The sequence below is a fragment of the Monodon monoceros genome, unplaced genomic scaffold (assembly GCF_005190385.1).
Source record: "Monodon monoceros isolate NGI ecotype Baffin Bay Population unplaced genomic scaffold, NGI_Narwhal_1 Super_Scaffold_19, whole genome shotgun sequence".
NCBI lineage: Eukaryota > Metazoa > Chordata > Mammalia > Artiodactyla > Monodontidae > Monodon > Monodon monoceros.
Window position 1 is genome coordinate 53,316,673 of NW_021703775.1, and position 23,729 is coordinate 53,340,401.

Genomic DNA, 23,729 nt, shown 5'->3' on the forward strand with positions numbered 1-23,729 from the left:
ATCTTTGCTCTGATTTTTTTCCATATAATTAGTGATGAGTGATAATAATTAGCAGGTATTTACTATGGGCCAGACACTGTTTTAGGACTTAATGCATACTAATACATTTAATCATCATGACAACACTCTGAGGTCCCTAACATCATTCCCATCCTCCATCCTCCAGAGAGGGAAAGCTGGGCAGTGGGAAGTTTAGAAATGTGCCCTAGGTCATACTGCTAGGAAGTGTTGAGGCTAGGATTTGAACCAGGCGATCTGGTCCCAGAGCCCGTGCTCCTCGCCACTCCCTTAGCTACGCTAGCTAGCGCTTAATACTACAATTCGCCCTTTTGCTCATGTTTACAATCCTCCATCTGTGGGGTATGACAAGCTAGTTCTCAATATGCCAAAATTAACCTGAAGTTTTAGATAACAAACACTTGGACTTACTTTGCTTTCTTGAGATATCTCTCCCCTGCCCCCCTTGGGCATTGCTCTAGCAGTGGTCTCTTCTTCTAATCTGAAATCAGTAGAAAAGAAAGAAAAACTTGCAGTTAAGCCCAAGTGGTTGTGACGGGTTGCTAAATAAGACTGGTTCAACTGAATTTCTGAGATTCCTGAGAAACACTGAGGATTTCTTACAAAAGAAATTTTCCTTGTAATAGGAAATCGTGGGTCATTGCACAGTTATAAGTGTCTCAGCAAAGAAAAAATGTGTCTTGAGGCTTAAGAAGCATAAAATCTTAATGAGATTATTTGTGGGCTGCTACTTAGGCATAATTTTTAAACTATTAGAACATATATTTTCCATCTGACTTTACCATCTTAGGTTTTTACTGTTGAAACTTAACATAATTTTGAAAAGCTTCAGGGTTGTTGAAAGAAAAAGAAAAAAAGTAACAAGCATTTATATAAACAAGTTGAAGTTTACAATGTACTTTCATAAACAGTAGCTTACTTGATCATCCTCTTTTTACTGTCTTAGAAAACAGAATCATAAGGATATCACTAGATGTTGAAATTTTGAAAAATTGCCAACATTTTCTTATGTGGTAATCCTACGCTTTAAAAGGATACCTTAAAAAGGCAAGTCTGAATCAGTGAAGTGTTCAAATTACTGGATATTATGAAATGAAAGTTTCATTACTCCAAATTATATGTAATATATCTAGGGAACTGCTTTTTAATGGGTGGGTAACAGTAGCATCTGGTTAACGTATTAGTTGTTAAGCCACACCTCGAGGCCTCTGAGATGGGTTGAAATCCCCCTTTGTTCCTCAGTTTTATATTTTTCACGTGCAGAGTCCCACCTCCCTCCTTCACCAGCCAAAGGTTACTAGCCAAACCTGCTGGAGAGCACACTGAGAGTGAGATGTGTGAGACGTGCCCCCGGGTTGTCTTGTTCTGTTTTGTTTCGTTTTCCATCAGGGAAAATTCCTGGTCTGGGATATTTGTGTCCTGGCCACCAGTTCCCAAGAGATGGCCACATTTCTCCCAATTTTAAATGAAACTCTCAGTCCCAAAGGTAAACATTAGCTCGGCCTCAGTCTGAATAGTTGCAAAATCAAAATTAGGCAGGCCCACGTGAATGAGATTTTCTGTTTTGTCTCTACAGTGTCCAGAGCATTAACAAAATGTCTATTTGTATTGAGGGTGCCTCTGTGTAAATAAGCCTGCTCCTTTTTGATTATTGCAATGGTACAGGAAAAGGCCATCTGTTTTGGTAGTAACTATGGAAATATATCTAAGTAGCCAAGGAAAAGCTGGATTGTTACTAAAGGATGTGTCACACCAACAAGAAAATAATTTACAAAGCAGTGGGTAGAAAATATTTTCAAACGCTGAAAAGTGAGTCACTTAAGCTATCTTTTTGGGTGATGGGTGAGTAGTGCTGGTTTGTTTTTTGCTTGACTGTTTATTCATTTTTTTCTTCTTTTTTTCCAGAAGAATCTCTCTTTCCTGTAAAGCCAGAATTTAAGGCTCAGCTTCTTTTCAGCTTGGATAAAATGAAAAGTAAAATTCTTTTAATACTAATTATAACCTGCAGAAGTCTAGTGAAGAGAAACTTAAGAAATGTAATTCTTGTTTTCTAGCTGAGCTTCAATGCCATATAATTAATATAATTCAATCTCTTCTTACCCCTTTTTTTTCTGCATGATTTAAGATATCAGAATTTAATTCATAGCCAGAATGAAAACAGGACTTAGGAAAAACTTGAAAAGACTAGAGAGGGATTTGCATTCTGCTGCATGGTTGAACACGTCCCTAAAGTAGCAGCTTTAGAATGCCATGTCCTGATAGAATTCCCCATGGAAAACTGGCCAGTAGAGCGGTTTCCTAGCGCCCTCCCCCTAGTCTGCACCACTGTGAAGTGTCATGAGGGCCTGGCATCTGAACCTAGGGAGCTTCACAGGATTGCTCCACAGCCTGACAGAAGGGCACTGGTCTCACTGGGCAATCTGTTCTCTTGTTCATAAGCCCCAGGCTGTGGGTTTTGGAACTGGCCAGCCACCCTGGCTCAGCCTTGGATAAATATTCCTGGGTTCTAAGTAGGAGGGGGAATTCAAAGCCCTGTTTTTCCCAAGTCCTTCCATAACCAGTCCATGGCATGTTATGAGGTCTGAGTGGTGTGGCCGTGTTTGGAGGGGGTTAGGGAACATGTTCTACTCCTAATTAATGTGTACACCGGTAATAACTCAGAGGGCCAGATTCTAACCCAGCTTCACCCCCAGGGTAGTTGAAATCTGTATGGAATGATTTGAGATGTCTTAAGCAGTGCCTTTTACCCACCCAGTTTTCTCAGATGCCTCTTCCCTTTTGAGCTGAATCTTGAAGTTTCACAGTTGGACTTTCATTCTTTAAGTATACGGTTTTGATCCTTCCTAAAATGGAAATCCCATGGTGAGATATAGTATTTTAAGGTATTATTGGTCATTTAAACCACAGTTTAAGTTTCTTTGATTTTGACAGGAAGAGACATTGGTTGGGTGTGGTATTAGAGATGGAATGAGGCTGACAGCGGTGGGGATAGGGTATAGAATTTGGGACAGAGACAGATTGCACATTGCCTGGATGGGGACCGCAGTGGCTTCTTCCCCACCAGAATTTCCTCCCGTGCATTTAGTGAAACGGGGCATCCTATTTTCCATTTACCTCTCCCTGCTGGCAGGGAAAGACTTGGAGGCCTTTTTACAGCTTTGACTCTTCCTCCTTCTAGATGTGGTTCCATTTCCGTTCCAAGATGAAAGCTTGTCTTTGTCCCCTCCCAGAATAGTTCCAGGCAGCAGAAAACGGTGAATCCTTCCAGATAAAAGAGCTGCTGATAAAATACCAGATTGTTATCAGAGAAGCAGAGTGAGGGGAGTCCAGTCCCTACAATTAATTACCTAGTTACAGCTTTGTTTATATCCTGTTCATTTGGGGGCATGTTTTCCCTGGACAGTTTCTTGTCTGTGTTCTGGACGGCAGGCTGATGTTTGTAAAGATCCCAAAGGTCAGGGAATAGTGGGTTCCTTATTTTCTGAAAGGCTTAATGGCAAGGAAGAGAATATCAGAGTTTCTGCCTTCCACCTGGAAGGAAATGGCCAAATGCTTGGTTTGGGTGGTTCTTGCCTCACCTCCAGCATACAAACCCTAGTGTGTTGAATGAACTCTGATTTTGTATACTTATCCGAAAGGTTACCTGAAAATAGAATGAGGTTTATCTCTGTGAAGCCATGAGTATTAACCAGTGAATACCTGGATATCAAGGCACTGAGGCCAGAGTCTAAAATGCTCTAACACTGCTTGGTGAATGAGCTAAATGCCACTTCAGAATGTGTAAGTTTTGAACCACCCCCTATTTTGGGGCCTCTCACCTTCTGAGCTGGCCCACACTCTGGAGTGTGTTTCTCCCAAGGCCGTTCTCACCTTTTGAGACGGACCACATTCTGTCCAAAGAATGTGCATCTCTAAATAAATCCACTTCTTACCTTAAAAAAAAGAAAAAAAGTGTAAGTTTTATGTTATGTATATTTTACCACAATATAAATGACTGAATGAATGAATGATACTTGCTTTCTGGCAGCTCCAAGTACTTTGGACACAGTTGGAAATACCATAGGGTTAGGCTACATCACCTGCCTTATATTGAACTTGATGACTGTTGTGTGTGAGGTATCATGCTTCCTTTTAAGAACTGTGAGACTGAAAGCACAGAGAACCTTAATGAACACAAGACAAAGAGACAAATTTTGCCGCCTTCATAGGGACATATTGGCAAGTCTGGGATTGGAAAAGAGCCGTGTCTTGAAAATGATTGATTCTAAACCACTATAGCCACTCTCCTTCCACAAATGTAACAGAAGAGGGGAATGGGGTCTCTTGGTGGCTGGAATAGTAGTAACATCTATTGCTCTGATTCTCAAGTAGTGGCATTGAAATGCTCCATGACTAGTAGTAGTCATGGAAGTTAACTTCATCTGTATATATGCAGCCCTTGAGTGGCCAAGCACATGTTTCTTCACCAAATCAGACTCAAGTCTGACCTTATGTTTTCCTGTTAGGTTCTGTTCTCAGCCCAACCGATTTTTGCTATAAGACTGACTCTTGACCAGTGATTCAGCCAGCTTTTTCAGCCTCACTGGTCATGGGGGTTCTTTTTGAGGACTAGACTGTTGCTTTTTTTTTTTTCTGCTAAGCCAAGAAACTTCTCATACCTTGCAAACATGCTACCCGGTGATACAGCTGCTATGTGATGTCAGTGTAGAAAAAGAAAGTATGAAAATAGGTCTACTGCAAATCAGGAAACTTTTTTTCTTGTTAACCCCAAAAGCCCTAAACTCAGAACTCTGATTAAAAGGTACCTATTTTTTCGTGTGTGTGTGTATGTGTGTGTGTGTGTGAGAGAGAGAGAGAGAGAGCATGAGCGTGCATATTCCTACCATCATTTCAAGGTAGTTGTGAAACATTCACCATGGTTTCAGCAATACCTTTCTCAATTTTAAATTTAGTATTTTCCTTAGAAAAGGCGAGAGGCTATAGGAATTTAGGAAGAAGAAGCTAAGGTAAATTTAAAATACAAACACTCACTTTGAGTGAAATCAGTAAAAACATGCCCTGACCTTCTAATACATAAGAAAAATTTTAATTAAAAAAGATAAAAGTTTTCTTTTAGGAAATAAAGATTTTGCCAGAATAGCATGAGTAGATAAAGCAGTCTGTTGTGAAAACTGCATCTTTAAAATTTCCACTTTAAAAAATAAGATTTCTTTGCTTTCTTCTTGACTAATGGTTTTGTCAGAACAATCATTTGAATAATAAATGAAATACTTTGAAGTATGTGAGGGAGTGGAGAACTTTTCTGTGCCTTGTACGAACTGGTGATACAGATTATAAACTAAATGATTCCACATTCCAATTTATCAAGGATCCAAGCCAAAGCCATAGAAATCTACCAATGAAATCATAAAAATGAATGGAAGTGATCCAGATTGTTTCATTTTCCTTTGAAATGTTGTTTGTATTAGATGTTAGCACCCAGAAGTTAAACAGTATTGAATTTCACACATAGCACTTCAGAAAAAAAAAATTATTTATTTGGCTGTGCGGGGTCTTAATTGTGGCATGTGGGATCTAGTTCCCTGACCAGGGATCGAACCTGGGCCCCCTGCATTGGGAGCATGGAGTCTTAACCACTGGACCACCAGGGAAGTCCCATAGCACTTTCTTTTTAATCTTAGGTTAAAGGTTATGTCCTTGGCATGATTGAAGAATGACTCATACAATTTGCACTGACTTTTTTTATTGATGGGCAAGGAAGGAAGTTGGGGAGTAATGTGATACTGAATTGATGCTAAATTTATTAATTGAATTTAAATGGGAATAAAGAATGTCACTTAATGATTTTATTTATTTTTATATTCATGTATATGCCCTCTGTGAAGATTCTCTTGAATGTTACTTATGCTTAAAATGCAATATAAAATATCTCTTGGCCACTACCTGTAACAGTGGGAATTAGCAGTGATTTTCCTCCTAGTAAATGTATCAAATTGTATCACAGCCAAAACCTTCAGTCACATGGACATATTGGAGGATGTGACCAGAATTCTTTATTGACATGCTCCCCATCTTAAAATACAGTTACCATGAAATGAATGTATTAAGCCTTAGTCACAACCCAAGGAAAGACTTAAAGGTAATGTGATTCTCCTTATAATTAGTAACCTAATTAAATGCTGGAAGGCTTCAACCATACAGTAATGTACCTTGCTTCTGAACAAAGATAATACCACAGCTGAAATTGTATACTTGTAACACTAGAGTTTTTTTAATTAGTGGTAGGGTGTGTGGGTATGTGTGAGTGTAATCTGTTTTGTTTCATCTTCAAACTTTGCACAGCAGTCTCCATTGTGCATTCACTGGGACTATGTTAAATAATAGTGCACTAATTGGTTTCTGTTTGTTCAGAATTCAGCATGATTCAAACTGGGATGAGTTGAAAATTACCTGTTCACTATGGAATAAGCAAATTATGAAAATAAGCAAAAATAAAAGATATTAGGAAGCAGGTTCAATCTACTCGAGATGATGGATAAATCTGTTTTACCTTAATAACCACTTGAAAAATTCTACCGCTAAATGCAGAGTTCATTAAAGCGGGCCCAACAGATTTGGCATTGCTTGGTTGAATGGTGTGAGTTGTCAAGTATAGGTAAGAGTTCGTTCCACCCTGTGGTGGTAAAAATGTCTTATAGTTGGGGCATGCTAGGTTTTGCAGCTACCACGGGCTCTGGAGTCAGACAGACCTGACTTTGAATCCCGGCTTATCCATTCACTTCTTTTGTGAGCTTGGTCACGTCACTTACTGTCTCTGAGCCTGTCCTAGAAGAGCATGTGGAAGATTTGGAACATTGTCCTGAAAAAGTTTCTGTTTTTCAATTCTTATGCGATTGTTAGGACCTCAGTGTTTATTGATTTGATTCTTTAAGAAAGCACAAGGAGAGGTTCATTCTGATCATAAAAGTTCAAAGGAAATTGCTGGGCTTGTTTAATATGAGGAAAGAAGATTTGGGATGTTTTGGAGATGCGATTGGAAGTTGAGAAGGGAGAACAAGACAGGATGTATAACTTAACTTTTCTAATGTATGTGAAATGTTATTCTTAAAAAACAGCATTATTGCGGTGTAATTGATGTAAACTGCACATGTTTAAGGTGTACCATTTGCTAAGTTTATACACCCATAAAACCACCCCCAGTGTCAAGATAGTAAACATATCTATCACCCACAAAAGTTTCCTTGTGCCCGTTTGTAACCTTCTCCAACAGCCCCGCCCCCGTCACCTGGCAACAGCTGTTCTAGCACTATAGATTAATTTGCATTTTCTAGAATTCATATAAATGGAATCATACATTATGTATTTTATTTTGCCTGACTTTTTCACTCAGCGTAATAATCTTGAGATTAATCCATGTGATTACACATATCGGTAGTTCCTTTCTATTGCAGAATAGTATCCCATTGTACAGATATACCACTATTTACTTACACTCTCACCTGTTGATGGACATTTGTGCTGTGTCCAGTTTTGACTCTTACAAATAAAGGTGCCAGAAATATTCATGTACAGGTTTTTGTATGGACATATGCTTTCATTTCTCTAGGAGAAACGTCTAGGAGTGGAATGGGTGGCTTGTAGAAAAGGGTGTACATTTAACTATTTAAGAAACTGACAAATTATTTTCCAAAGTGATTGTACCGTTTTGCATTTCCACCAGCAGAGGATGAGAGTCCCAGTGGTTCCGTATGCTAGTCAACACTTGGTGTGCTTGGTCTTTTTAATTGTAGTCTTCCTAGTGGGTATGTAGCAGTATATCGCCGTGGTTTCAATTTGAACGTCCCTAATGACTAAGGAGATTGAGCATCTTTACATGTGTTTCTTTGCCATCCATATATCTTCTTTGCTGAAGTCTTGGTTCAAAGTTTGACCCAATTTTTTGTTGGGTTATTTGTTTTCTTCTTATTCAGAATATATTCTGGACACAAGTCAAAAGACTGTTCCTTTAGGCATAAGTTCATTTATTTCCCTGGCATGTAGAACCACAAAAACAAAATTAAGTTGCAGTAAGAAAAGCGTAATTATACTTAAGGAAGTACTTTTTGACTGTGACACGAATGTGGGCACTGGGGCAACCAAAGGAGGATGTAAAACTTTCCCTGAAGGCAGTGGTCTGTTTGGATGCTGTAGGGATGCTGATGTATGGCTTAATCTACCTAATTGCAGTCTTCATTTGAGATAGGAATCTTCCCTGGGGTGGGTCTGTTACTAATATCTCAGTATTCTTTGCTCTTTTGTGCTATTTGTTCAGGCCATAAAAGTGCAATTTCTTGGAATTTTTCAAAACTTTCCACGTACTTCATGGGTTTAAAAAATTTATTCTTTCTGATTTTAGCTTGAAGTGTTGCTGTGAAACCTGAGGAGGGTCATTCAGGAGTATTAATTAACTTTAGCAAAAATAAATTGCAATGTTTGGAGAGTAATCAAATTAAAAGAAATGCTCAAATTTCTCTCATCTAGCAGTAGCACAAATCACTGTTTTAGCTGATGGTACTGGGAAGATTCATTCAACTCTCTGTAGAGGCAAAATAATTAACTGGATTCTAGAGAAGAGGTTCTACCTGATTAAAGGAGTTGGGGCTGTTTTAGCCCACGGAAGGGAAGAGTAAGGGGTGATTTAATGACAGGATTCCATTATAGTCAGTGAAGGGTTTTCCTGTGTATAGAAAACACTGGTCATTTGTTCTCCAGCTCTGGAGAGGCTCAAACTAGAGAAAAGTGGCTCCCGACTATAGAAAGATTGAGTGTGGTTTGTATTAAACGTAAAAGTTCTATCATCAGCATCAGTATTGTTATGAGACTAAGCAATGGAGCAAGTCAAGAGAGGTCATAAAGATATTTTAAAATAAAAATATAGCTATCTGCCTGAAATGTTTAAATGTCCATTGAATTATAGGATTTTGTTTTTGAAGAGGACTTTCAAGATCATTTATTCTAATCTCCTTTTACAGATGAGGATGTGAAAGGATATTATGTAATTTGCCTATGGCCACATTTAGATACTAATATTTTAATTTGAGGATGTTTTAAAAGTAGTCTGGCTAAAGAGGCATCAAAGGGACCGTGTAGGAGTTTCTGCTTAGCAGTAGGTTTCCCTCCACCAAAATACTCACTTAAAGCTGATAACGATGTGTATTATTTTTTCCTAAGCCCATGAAGATCCTGCCAGTGTGCTGACCTGTGTCTGTTGTCTTTAAAAATGTTAAAGATTCTTATTCTTGGACATTTTGAACTTGTCTCTAGATAAATACTATACTTCAAAAGACTGTAGATGATTTGACCCGAGGTGGTCAATATTGTTAGAGGACAGCAGAGGACACTGCCACAGCCCTTGGCGAGCCTGTCCCAGTCTAATACAGGGTTCCTCAGAAACCTTTGGCTGCTGGCTGAGCTACAAAGACTGCAATTTCGTGGACAACTATTTCCTGATGACTAATTTGCCTTCCTTAAAGATAGTGCATTATAAAGCTTTTGGTTTTATTTTATTAAGCACTAGTTGGAGCAGTAGGAAATACATTTAGGCCACCAGTTCATTGTGTATGGGATCTGCAAAAATGAATTCTAACCATTGGGATTAATGGGATAAATTGTACATCCATTACCACAACAGAAAGAAATAGGCACTGTGCACATTATTTGATTGTGGGTACATTTTATTTGGTAACTCATCATTCTATACATGTTCCCACTAGACCACCTAGAGCAAAAACTGACATATGTGTATATAGTTTTATATACTTATTTCAGAGGGTTTATGTGAGTACTGAAAGTGAGATAAAATATCTGAAAGTACCTAGCACATTGCCCGACATCTGGCAGACACTCAGTAAATGTTCCCACCTTCCTTTCCCTTTCCCCTCCTTGAGTTTTAGCATGAGTATTGGAATCTCTCAGAAATGTAACAGATTCTTGTCAAAAGGGAACTTCCTAAAATTGTTCACGTTTGAAAGTGTTTATTTAAAAATGTTAAGCACTCACTTGACTCACAGGATGCTTAGATTTTGCAAGATTTTAATATCTTTTCAGAAAGAGTCACCTGAAAAGTCAAGTTCTATTATTCCAGGAAAGATGTACTTAGCACCTATGATTTGTCCACCCAGTATTGGGCTAGGTTTAGGGTGCTTTGAATGCCAGAATGAGAAATTTGCATTTAATGTGGTGATAAAGAGTTGTCGCAGGTTCTGGAACATTTGAAAGCTAAAGAACAAACAGAAGAAAAAAAAAACTCTTAAAAACGGGACCAAAATTATTCCTTTTCAAACCTTCCCCCTAAATATACATAGCTTAAAAAGAAAAGAGTAAATTTTCTCCATACCTTTGTGTAGTTTCTTAAATTGACCACCCAGTCCTGGGTTTATGAACTGAAACCCACTCACTGTGAATATGGAACCGCATGCCCTAAAGGTTAATGGGGTGCGTTTCAACTGTATGAAGTCACTTAGAGAACTTGGCCTTTGAGCAGTGACCTTCACCACAAGGAGACTCAGCACGCTCAGGACCGTTTTCTCCAACCCACCCACTACCTGCAAGGAAAGGAGAAGACATGCGGAGGCCAAGGTGTTAACGATCAACCCCCTTAAAGACTCAGTGGCTGTCTGTGTGTGTTCGTCTCTTGGTCTTTAGTGGAGCAGGGGCAGAAACAACGGGAGGGTTTTGCTATTGAGAGGAATGTGCAGCTCTTTCCCTCCGTCTGCACAAGTTGCAGCCCTCAGCTCCTGCCCTGCACACAGCTTATCCCAGCTTGAGAGCCCTGAGGGCAGATCCAGAACGCTTTTCCAGCTGCCTGTGAGGAGGCCAGTAGTATGTGGCTTGTTGATCCAAGGTCAGAGAGGAAAACCGACAGATGGACCGGGAGGGAAGATCATGCCAAAATTTCAAACTAAGTCTAGTGGTTATTTTCATTATGTGGGAGAGTTTTATACCGTTTATGTTAGATTTTTTTTTTCCACTTTATATTACTCCATTTTATTTTGGGTAAAGACTGAAAGTAATGATTCCCTTTTAATCTCTAGGGCCTCCAACGTCTTTGTATTTATGTTGCTGTAAAGTCTTGTTCCATGTTTTTCCGAGTCAGGGCAGAATCATTGTTAAGGTATAATTTCATTTCAGTGCTCCAGAGGAAAAAAACCTTCTTTCCAGCTGTCTGGACAATTTGGTTGGAATCTGAAAAATTCAGTTTCAAATTGTATCTGTTATTGTCTAGTCACAAAATAATGAAAGCATGAAATGAAATTTCAGATGAAATATAATTTTCATACTCTTATGTTTTTTCAAAACTCTATGATTTGATATCAGCAAGTAACCAGGGATTAGCATTCAGAAAGCATCCTTTCATTTATTTAAAACACGTTTGTAATTCTAAATAACTAAAGAGCATTATTCAAAGATCTCTTCAAAGTAAGCACCACACTGGATACCTTCCCCCTTGTCCCTGTAGGAAAATTCCCTAGCTTTATTTCCTAACACCTAAAGGGATGGTATGAATGCAACTAGCCATTGCCATTGCATCCAAGACCCTGTGTCCTTGCCACATATGTGGCTGAGTGCTGTGCCCAGTTCTTACAGGGACAAGTGGAGGGATGTCAAAGTGATGGAGGCCAATTCCCAACTCCTGGCAGCTGCCATTTTCACCCTTTTGGGATTAACAGCCTGTGGCTAGTCGACCTGGGGAAAACCTTGGTAACTTGGAGGCAGAATGGAGGTGACCTTAAAAGGATGCACCTTCTACAGCTTAGACTTTGGTTGGGATGTCCCAGGGGGTTACACATTGCCGTTCTCAGATATTCTGTTTTGGCTTATTAATTATTTTCAGCATTTCTTCATAAAAATATTTTTTAAAGGTCTTAACATATTGATTAGAGTTAATTTGTAAAGAGCAATTACAGCTTTGAGCTGCCAGTAGATATTTAAACTAAACACGCTACCTGCAGATACATATGTATATTTTTGCCGTGAAGGCTGGAAATGTGCGATTTTTAGCTTAGCTACTGTCTACTGCTCTTATTTCTCCTTCACTATCCAAACCAAGGATTCTTTTTTAAATCAAACTTCAAAAGTCCTGAACCCATTACCCTTCCAAGAAATATATTTGAATAAAGAAATCTATGAGCTGTGCAGAGGGCAAGATTACAGTAAATGCAACTTCTAAGTGCTAGCGGTTTGAGTTGCAGGAAAAGAAACAAGTAGTTCAGGTGGTGGTAGGTCCTTTGATGAACTGAAAATCGGTAGAGGAAGGACAAGTAGAGAACCTGGCAACCGTGGCCTCACTGAACTCACCTGAGAATGTGTAAGAACGGCTTAAGGAATAACACTCATAACAAAAACATACTTCATAGTGACAGGACACGCTGAACTGTTTTTTCAGATTCACTGGTACAGCCTTATTTTTTTTAGTGGTTTCTTTCTTTTATGCATAAACATGTACCACACGTGTACATGTTTCTGAAGGCAAGATTGAAACCAGGAACCACACACGATAAAAAGAAAAAAGAAACCTTTGGTGAAACAGCATTAGAAACAGCATTAGAATTGACAGAAAGTAAAATCTGGGCCCTGGACCTGAGGAATAAAGTCAGCGGGCCTCACATAAACAAGTCAGTTGGCCCCAAACTCAATCTTCCTTCTCTCCTTTCCAGCTCCTTTGGTGGGGAGGGGGAGGGGCAGGCCTTTGTGAGCACTGAAGCCTGTTGGATACAGCAAGGCTCTGTGTCCTCAACCAGTTGTTGAGATAGAGAACCCTAGAGAGTTTGTACGTGTAGATCACGCTTTTCAGTTTGAAAGTTATTCCATCTACTAGGTTCAATAATAGCTACCATTTATTGGTCATTAACTTATAGGCGTTGTGTTTTATATGCATTATCTCATTTAAGCTTCACAACAGCCTGTGAGGTAGTTGCTTTTCCCTGTTTTACAGATGATAAAAACTTAGAAGGTTCACTGACCTGTCCAAGGTCACCCACTAGTAAGCTTTAGGACTTGGACTTAAACTTAGGTTTGCTGGATTCCGGAACAGGTTCTTAACTCCTGTCTTTTGTGCTATATTATTCAGAACTATAAAGACCCTGTTTCTGTTCTCAAGATCATTTTGGTCTAATAGAAAACAAACTTATGGTTACCAAAGGGGAAAGGGGGTCGCAGAGGGATAAATTAGGAGTTTGGAATTAGCAGATACAAACTACTATACATAAAATAGATAAACAACAAGGTCCTACTGTATGGCACAGGGAACTATATTCAATATCCTGTAATAAACATAATGGAAAAGAACATGAAAAAGAGGGGATATATGTGTAGCTGATTCATTTTGCTGTACAGTAGAAACTAACACAACATTGTAAATCAACTATACTTCAGTAAAAAAAAAATATTTTTTTAAAAGATTGTTTTGATCTGGCCAACATGATACCTGAGGGCTCCTGTGGGGAATGCAAATGGGATGTGACCCCCAACCCTGACAGCTGTAAGCATGCCATTGCGGTGACAGGGCACGGGAGAGAAAAGGATTGACTCTGACCAGAGGAAATGCAGTAAGATTTTTTAAAAGAAGTGATACCTGAGCAGAATTCAGAGGATGAAGAAGAGTTCCCCAAGTGTACAAGGGTGAAAAGGCCATTCATTCCAACAGGTGTGAACTGCAGTGTGCAAAGGCACTAAGGATGAAGCAATAGTTGGCTTGACAAAACATATATAGAAAGTTTTTTATATATGTATATATAGTATAACCTGTAGCCTCAGCCTACTCCTTCCTACCTAGCCTTCAGAGATGTCCTGCAAGGTAGGGTTGTCTCAGCTTTTAAGATTGTCAGTAGATGACTATTCCCCAAGAGCAGCTGGCCAGTGCTGCATGAGAAACAGACCATAATGGCAGGCATTCTTGAGTAAATTGAGTGAGGGACTTGGAGGTAGGTGAGACATAGCTTCTTCAAACTCAGCTCAGCTCCTAAGATGCCTGGGGGAACATTCATCATGTCAATGAAGGAGAGTGGAAGGGGACATTGGCTGGGTCCTGAAATCATTCTGAGACTTTGCTGAAGACTCTCTGGTTCTCATAGAATGGGGGCCTCACTCCAGGCCACCGGGCTCTACAGATTCCCCTCGGTTCAAAAGTACCCCTCCCGCATTGCCTAATAATGTTCTCTCAGCCATTCTGCCTTGTTGTGAGGATTAAATGATGTAATACGTGCAAAGCTTTTAACACTAGGTCTGGCCCTCTAGATGCTTAGTAAATGGTAGTTACTATCAGCATCATCTTTATTGTTCTGCTTCATGTTTTACCAATTAGGGACTGGTTGGTTCCATAAATCATTCATACCTCAATGTGATGATTGGGTTGAACAGGTTACTTTGGAAATATTTGGCGTTTTCAAGGCTGAGGATTTTGAGGCAACTGCATTGTAAAGTCTTAGACTAAATTTTGCAGGTGGACAAACCCTAATCAGAATACAGGATCTGCCACTTGCTAATTTTATGACCTAAAGTATATTGGGAAACCTCACTTTCCTCATCTTAAAATAGGGATGCTGGAGACCTTATAATGAGGATTTAGTGAAGTAAATAAAATAGTGTGTCTGAAGTACATAGCCAGCCCTGGGACACAGTAGTCATTTAATAAACCTCAATTCCCTTGCTTTTGACTGCATGCCCTGGGGGGGCAGTGTGGGTTCATGGATGGAAAGACACAGGGGAGGGCACCTCTTTCTTGCCAAACTCAAATGTTCCTTCTGCCTGACCCCACTTAGTCACAACTGGACCATGATCTCCCAGACCACCCACCCGCCTCTCTGGGTGTTCCACCTCAGTCTTTCTACAACAGCCTACATTTACTTCTCATGTTCCTGAAAAGCATTGGCTGATTGGCCTGTATTTCCCACTAGACTCTAGATTCCCTGTGGCCTGGACAGTGACATTTCTCTCAGGTTCCTAACTCAGTGTATGCTTTTGCTAGGCACTCAGTGGGTGTCTCCATGCCTAACCTACAGGTATGAGTGATGTCCAGCCACTTACCAGTGAAATCTTTCACTGGAACAGATTCTGAGGGTAAATATAAGAGAGAACCACCTGGAAAAAAAGCTTAGCCACCACGCTGTGAAAGATGATCTCAGAAGAGGGGTCTTTCCCTGCTCAGAATACTATATTCTAAAATTTCCAGGGTCTGTCAGGGTTCCTGAAGTCCAAAGTTGTATATCGCCGTCACTTGAAGTTCCTTTATCTCCTCCAGAAAGTGATTCCAACTCTCCCTCCTGTTCCCTTTTCTGTGCCCTGCACACCCTTGTATGTCTCCATGGGTACTATGGCCTTGTGATCATGAGGCTGGCTGGCTGGCTGCCACTCTGAACTGATGCTTCCCTGTGACAGCACCCTGCTCTGCATTGCCACATCTCTAAAGCAGAGTGCTTACCTGCCCGCCACACTGTGTGCAAAGGAGCAACTGGAGATTCTTGACCTGGGTCTGGAAACACAGCCCCAGGGGGTTTGAATGTGCATCACGGACCTCCTAAAATTGCTTGGGAAATTATATGTGTATGTTCATAAATCTGCTGCTCTTGTGAGAGAGTCCATGGTTTATGTTAGATTCTGAAATGTTTTCACGATCCTACAAATGTTAAAAAAAAAAAACCCACTAATTTAGAGATTTTTCCACATACTTGTAAATTCAAGCTTATGTTTTCATTAGCTGGCAGATATTTTTATGCTCCCCTGATATCCAGGTGTGAGCTACAGCTTGGAATAGCTCGTGAGCTCCGCGCGGAGCCATGGATGGTAGTTCTGGCCTGGACACTGCTGCTTACACATCGTGGAGGGTCCACTTAGCCTTTCTGAGCTGCATTTTACTTTTCATCTGTTCACCGACGTTTATAATGCCCTCACGTCCTACAGGAATGCTGTATAGTCAAGAGATAACAGATGTGCAGGCATTTTATAAACTGCCAAGGGCTGTACAATGTAGGATGCAAGTATTACTGTTACACATGTGTCATTTTTCTTGTTACACAGTGCCAAGAACACAGTAGGCAGTTGATAAATATGTGATTAAAACTACGTGGAAAGGGTTTATTGGAGTGAGAGGGCTACAGGTTTAAGGACACCAGTGTCTGTATGTCTTGCAGATCCTGTGAACGATCTAGTATTTAGGCGTAGAGCACAGCTAGGGATACAGAGGAAATGCTTTTCAAACTATGGTAAAAGAAGAAATGACCTTTGAGATTCCAAATCCGTTTGCTTTATTTTCCAGACGAAATTGACACTTAAAAGAGTAGAAGCTGCCCCCACTTCTTTCAGGAGGGCTCCAGCGTCCTCCTCATCACTTTATAATGGAGGCCAAAAAAACCCCAATCCTCCTTGCCATCATATTATCAATTTATTGTCTTTTCTTTTTTAAATGGTACAGCATTCAAACCATAGTCTTAATTCTCTCATTGGGGCCACAGAGAGGCCTGCCATTCCTAGACTATGCTGATCCTGTACTAACACAGGCATAATGCATTATGAAAACTTTGTATTTCCAAAGTACCTTCCTTCTTGGAATGTTCTTATAGACACCACCTCACTGGGGATAGGTTATTGCCACCACTGTGACCTCGACAGATCCACAGAGGTTACTGCAACTTGTCCAAGTCACAAACCTTGGTGTCCAAAGCAGGATGAAAATCTAGGCGCTCTGATTATCTGTCCTTTTAATCACCAGATCAGTGCCCCTGAAGAACATCTCTGCTTGATTTTGGTAACTTTGCAGAATTAAACTAGAAGACTCTATCTTTGGGAAAGAGAGATTTTAGCTTCAAATATATTACACTTAGGGCTGAAAAGACTGTTTATATCCCCTCACACTACACGCCACATACACCTGGAGAAAAGCTAAATCTCATGAGACCCTCTCCCTGTCCCCAAAGACTGACAAAACAGTAACCTGGAAATGGTTTTTTTTTTTTGCTTGATAGTTTTGTGTGTGTGTGTGTGTGTGTGTGTTGACTAGACTCTATCCTTCCATTTAAACAATTTGCAATAAGAGGAGTTTGAAATTACATTTAGTCATTGCTTTAGAATGAATGGTACTTAATTAAATATTACTTTAAAAATAGGCTTCTTCTCTTTTTCTGTAATTGCATTACTTTTTTGAGGGGAGGTTTTGTTTTGCTTTTTAAACTGATTGTGTGCATTTGGAAAGTACCCTAGTACAGGGTATCTGAAAGCAGAAAATTCTGGCACTTTTCCCACTTTCCATTCTTTCTCCGGTATAGATGCCAGATTCCTTTGGGAAATCATCATTTGCAAAAGGTCAGGAGCAAAAGGAGGGGTATTCTTTAGTACACAGTTGCTGCTAATTAGAAACTAAAATCTGTAACCATGTCAGAATTATTTGTATTTGAAAAGAAACATTTATACACAAAAGCCTTTTCGGTAACATAAAACACACTATAACACAAAGTATGTATGTCGAAGGGGTGGGGGACAGACAGCTCAGGAAGCTTCCGACAAATGACTGTGCTGAGTGAGGTCATTTGTTAATTAAATCTCAAAGCTTTTTCAGAGTATTTTCTTTTCTCCATCAAGTGAATGTTTCTCACTCCCCAGCCCCCCAGCCCCCATGGGCCAAAGCAAACGTTTGACTGCATTTGCCAGCTACAGATCAAACATTTAATCATTTTAAAGGAAAGATAAGTGAGAAAATGGGTGAGTTGGCAAAACCCAGTCAAAAACCACTGGGAAATCTCTAGCTACCTACTGTAGCCGTAGCCTTCAGTGTCTTCTCATAACATGTTGTAAGGAGAGTTCTTCTCCATCCTGAGAGTGTGTGCTGATTGCCCCACCTCGGACCTACTGTCTTAGGGTAAAAAACGACACAATGTTTTGACTTACCCTGTACCTCTTTCTTCTATCTCCCTATTTCCTCCTACCTGCCCTTCTCCCCATGGTGAAATTCTGCTTGCATCGTTACATTTGTACAGAAATTATATCTGTACTTTATTGTTATATTAATATAAATGTCAGTGATAATTCTGAGGTGTTAGAAACATTTCAGTCATAGGGCTTTGTCTCTACATGCTAAGCCTAAATGGCCACATGGGCCTAACGGCCCAGATCTTACCATAATTTTTTCTTGGACTATTGATTAATTTTGGAAAAAAACAAGAGGCCATCTCTTTCCCCTGCAGAGTCTGCTATCTTCTCATCTTCCCCATTCTTGTCTTGTCATCTAAGACATTTATGTAAGTTTATTTTGTTGTTTTTTTTTTTGTGGTACGCGGGCCTCTCACTGCTGTGGCTTCTCCCGCTGCGGAGCACAGGCTCCGGACGCGCAGGCTCAGTGGCCATGGCTCACGGGCCCAGCCGCTCCGCAGCATGTGGGATCCTCCCAGACCAGGGCACGAACCCATGTCCCCTGCATCGGCAGGCAGACTCTCAACCACTGCGCCACCAGGGAAGCCCAGTTGAGTTATTTTTTTAATAGGATGCAAGATCATCAAGTCTTGAGAGTTCTAGTCAAGAACTTAGTTAAGCTAGGACTTACCATATCGGGCTCTCCTTTCAAATAAGACTATATCTGTGAAGGCTCTGAAGCGTACAGTTTCAACAAAATGGTTGTGGACTCTCAGGTTCTAAGCGTTTACAAAAAAGTCAAGAGGCCCTTAGATGACCTGCCTTTCCAGTGACCTTTGTAGAATCACAAAATACCAATTGTCCATGACTTTCACTTAAGAACTGGCTTCTATCCAAGCTCTGTGGGTGTGAGTCAGCCCAAGAGGCAAGGATTTGGTGACTAGAGGGTCCATCTCTTGTTCTCATGACAGTTAAGTTCAGAGGGTGTACTCGGCCATTTATGGCATTCCCCAGTCTGGCCTGACTCACTTCTCAGCCTTCAGTTCCACGGCTATTCATGAGCCTCTGTTTCAACCAGACGCAATTAATTATACCTCGAGCATTTCTACCCTTGCTTTATACAGCTGTCCCTGATTGAGACAACTGCCTGGTTTCTTTCGGCATACTTGAATCACGCTTGCTTTCCTGACTTCCATCCTTCTCAATACTACAACCCACAGCCCACAACCCACAGTTTCATCCTCCTATAGCCATCATGTCAAGATCATTTGCCTATCATTTTTCCAGTACCGCTTTCAGTTATCTTTTCAGATGTACTCCTTATCTTGCCAACCAGCATATAGGCTCCTCAGAGACAACAGTGACTGTCTTATTTCTTATGGCACTCATCATGGTGCTTTTGTTCATTCTGAGTGCCCAATAAATAGTTGTTTGTTGAGGAGCAACTACCTGTTTATTGTCTTACTCCCAATTCCTATCTGCATTTATTCCTGTGATGGAATCATAGATGTTAATGATGTTTATGAGAAAAGCAAAGTTGCCTGTATAATTAATGACAAAAAAACCAATCATTTGGAATAGGAAGCAACTCCTCCCACCACCCCAGCCCTTGGATGTCCCAGCCAGAGCTAGATAGAACATCAGCATATACAAAGACATGGGTGTGGAAATGAGTATTGAATGGTCTTGTGTTTTTATCTTTTCCCAGATGTGGTTGCTCACCTGTCTACCGCTCCCGTGAAATGGCAGCTCGTGCCTTGGTCCCATTTGTTATGATGGACGAAATCCCTGATACCATCCGAACTCTGTTGGCCAAACTCCCCGACTGCACCGACCGGTGTTTCCGGCAAAATCATATTCATGGGACACTTCTCCAGGTAAGTATAGTCACTCTTTCTGACTTCTGTCAAACACAAACATTGTTAGCAGGTGAAGATTTGTTATACAAGCTTTTCACTTTATCCGTAGAACTTTTTTCTACTGCTGAAAGAACAAGTATTTCCTAGGTGTGCTTTTTGCATCATAAACATGAATGTGGTGTCACACTGTGATTCAGTCAGGTCATCTTTTGCATTAAAACCTAGGTTTTCTGTAGCATGCTTTTCCATTTAGCCTTCCTCTCTGAACCAGGTGGAGTTGTGTCTTTTCCATCAAGTATGCCTGCAGAACATTCTAGGCCACTCCATGTTCAGGGTGAAGTTGTGAGCATTCCTTGATACACGTCAGGGAGCTTAACACCACAGTACATGAAATATCAAGCCCTACTTTCCTATTTTCTCTGTGCTATCAATATGGAAGAGACTTTTCTTTTGAATCAATATACAAATTGATTTATTGCTTTTAACTTCTCTTCTAGAAAAGACTCAAGTATAACAAATGATTAAGAAATACACTTCTTATTGAAGCTGTCCTTTTTGACCCCAGCTATAAACTTGGTGCTGGTGAGAAGGTCTGCTGTTCATGTGGCTGCTCTAGTCACTCACAGTGGGGCAGGGCTGGGGTGGGATTTAAATATCAGGTCATGTTTCTGAATTATGAGCAGATTAGAGAGATGGCCTTGAGATCCAAATATATGTTCTAAGCTTGAAGTCCACACTGCTGACATCAAAGGCAGTGTGTAGAGTGGTTAAGGCCTGTGATTCTGGATCCAGACTAGTCTAGGTGTCAATTTCAGATTCATCACTCACTACCTGTGCATCTGTGTCTTCATTTTTGGACCAAGGATAATAGTAGTGTATACCTCTTAGGGATTTTGTGAAGACTAAATGAACTAATGCATATAAAGTGCTTAGAATAGTACTTGGTACATAGCAAGATATATAGATAGTTATTATTGTTATTATTCGTTTTCATAAGTCTGTGCTATAATGAAAACTGATATTTTTGTAACTAATTCCGTCTAGGTGAGAAGGTAAGATAGACCTATTTTTTGCCTTCCTTCCTTGGTTGTTTTATATATTTAACAAGTATTTGTTGAATGGTTCCTATATACTACTGTGTCATAATCAAAATAGTGACCAAGTCAGTTCTTGCGTTGAAGGAGTCGAGGACAAAAAAAAAAGGCCAGAAAATGGGCAATTACAATGTAGTATGCCAAGTGCTAGGGGAGCATAGCAGGGTCACCTGACTGGTCCTGGAGCAGTCGGGGAAAGCTTCCCAGAGAAAGTGACATCTAAGAAGAGAGCAGAAGTTAGCCAAGGGAAGGGGGAGAAAGAGTTCCACCTGCAGAGGGAACAGCATATAGAAAGGCTCAGACTGGGTGTGAGTCAGCCCATCTGGAAACTGCAGGGTTGGGTGGGACTAAAGTTCTAGGGTGGCAGGTCTCAAACTGGTCTCAGGACCTCTTTACCCTCTTAAAGGTTTTTGAGGATCCCAAGTGGCTTTTGTCTATCAATATTTAATTAGAAACTGAAACAGAAAATAAAACACAAGAACTCACAAGCACACATTCCGTTAGTCATTAGAGAGGTGACATCATCACACACCTTGTAGCCTCTGGCAAACTCCACTGTATACTTGTGAGAGACCGAGAATAAAAGAGGAAAGTAATGTCTAGTGTCATTTTGAAAATAGTTTAATCTTGCAGATCTCCTGAAAAGATTGTGCAACTCCCAAGGGTCCCAGGCCAGATGCTCTGGTCTCCGTTATATGCATTGTGGATCATTGGTGGTTTCTTTAATACAAACTCTTAAGCACTCATCTCCCTTGGTTCTCACTATATCCCTGTGATGAAGAGAGGGGCTGGGGTTGTTATCTTAGTTATAAAGATGGGACCCTGAGGCCCATACAATTGTGTCAGACTCCACTGTTTCTTTGAAGGGAAAGGGCCTGCAGTAATGAGTAATGCAGAACAGGCTTTTCAGAGATTCATAGGGGATGCAGCTGAGTTAGAAGGAAGGCTCGGATTGTCGGGCGGCATCAGCCATCAGATTTTCTTTATTGAAGATCCACTCTTGGCCAAACTTAGAAGTAGTGAGGTTGGAATTGTTTCTTTGGCTCTTTCACCAATTGTACAAATGGGCCTCCCAGACTCATTCCCCGTACGCACCACTAAAAGGTCTGGCTTGTGTTTCACCAGTCTGCCCAGCAACAAAATACGGTCTTTTGCTCCCAGGGCTGCCTTTGATATTCTCAAAGTTACTTCTTCTGCTACATAATATGTGAAACACTGTGGGAAGGTAAAAACCCTCTAACTCTGGGGTGGTTGTGACTATTCCTCTTGTTCCTGAGTGTTGGGGAGATGAAGGGCTTGTTGGAAAAAACAACAACCATATGGGTGTTGGGTGCTGGGTATTGTGTTTGTGTTTGTCAAACAGATTCCTGTCTTTACCAAGATTGGCTTATACCCTGGTTGAAAAAAGGAAGTCAAAGGCCTGTGGAAATCTTTTTGTCATGTCTATTCGGGTGTCTCATCTGTGTTGTAATAGTTCTGTTTCACCCTGTTGTTCTTTGTGGGGAAAGCTTAAGGGGTTAAGACAGGGAGGGCTCTTTTTCTCTTTTCCTTCTGTAGCTTATAGATTCCTTTTCCGCATAAAGCTACCTTTGAAATCAGTAAAAGACCTGCACCTGGAAAAGAGATGTTAGGGGTTGAAAGGAATAGTAATCTCCATGGGACTTTCAGAGCCAGCTAAGTAAATAGAAAGTTGTTATTTTTTTCAGAAGCAGGAAATCATTTTGTAATCAGAAAACAAATTCTTTCACAGAACATTTTCTTGAATTGTACATTTTGACTTCTTTGAAAAATGTTTACATAAATATATCAAACCTTGGAGTATTTCTGTAGTACTATACATACTATACCTTGAAAACGAGAAATGTGCTGATCTCTGAATTTTCGGGGACTATGGAAGAAAGACTCAAATTATAGGACATGCAAAAAAGGAAAGAACATGTGGGATTTGTTTCTTAATCATTTTAAAAACCAGAGGCTCATAATTGCCATGTTGAAATGGATGGAAGTAATGCACATCAGAAAAGGTGAGATTATCCTGCAGGCTCACGAGAGCCAGCGGTAAATGACATTAAATCTCAGTAAAGGCTAGATAAGAGACATGGACGGTACCTCATTTGGGAACAGTACTGGCAGGGCTTCCCTGTCTTTTAAGTAGAATTAAACGTCTGTTTTTGTTGCCAAAATTCTTCATGTTGGGGACTTGATGTTATTACAAGGTTACTTATCACTCCCAAGAAATCGAGTTAGAGTTCAAAAATCTTGTATTGAGGAAGAGTTTGGCCAACAATCATGAGGAAAGATTTATTTTGATTCTTGGGTACTTAACTCATCTTTTGGTGTTTCCTAAGAAAATATATACCATTTGAAGTGAAAGTTTGAATTTTGAGTTTTTTCATTTCCTGCCCAATTTGGTTATTTTTCCTATTGTACAGACGTATAAAAGATGATCCCTGCTCTTTCTTTAATTAAGCCCTTTTATTTGGGTAAGATGAAGTGGGCAGTTGAGGAAAGTAAGCTGCTATTAAAGCAGAAAAAGCACTTTTTCATTTATCTGTACATTCTAGACAAAAGTATTCTTTTTTTCTTCAGTTAATCCAAATAATCACCACAGTTCTACACATCCCTTTCCTGGTATTAAATTTTCTCCATTTTTTACCCACAGAATCTGTTGAACACTTTGTTTAATTCTTTTATTCCGGCCCCCCAAATTTGGAGCCTTGATTTCTGCACTTTGAGAATTCTGGGTTAAAAAGATTCCACTTAAAAAAAAAAAAGATTCCACTTTTCTGGCTGTGGAGTGGAGTAGTATTGCTGCATCCGTCCTTGGGTTGACGTGAAATATTAGCCAGGGATGGGCTTCAGATAGCCTAGGCCCACGCAC

General features: G+C 40.2%; 1 protein-coding gene and 1 non-coding gene across 11 annotated transcripts in view; one reads left to right on the plus strand and one right to left on the minus strand.

The window, feature by feature from the left end:
• THADA (THADA armadillo repeat containing) overlaps positions 1-23,729 on the plus strand; it is a 313,009-nt gene that overhangs the window by 146,614 nt on the left and 142,666 nt on the right. For all 10 annotated transcript variants that reach the window (XR_003794967.1, XR_003794966.1, XR_003794968.1 and 7 more), the window contains one exon: positions 19,604-19,772. Coding sequence is in view for 7 of the 10 variants with exons in the window: in XM_029232473.1 (XP_029088306.1) it covers positions 19,604-19,772 (169 nt within the window). In the remaining 3 variants the exon portion in view is untranslated. The remainder of the gene's footprint in view (positions 1-19,603; positions 19,773-23,729) is intronic.
• TRNAW-CCA lies at positions 5,597-5,669 on the minus strand. The gene has a single exon. It is a non-coding gene; the product is annotated as a tRNA-Trp (tRNA).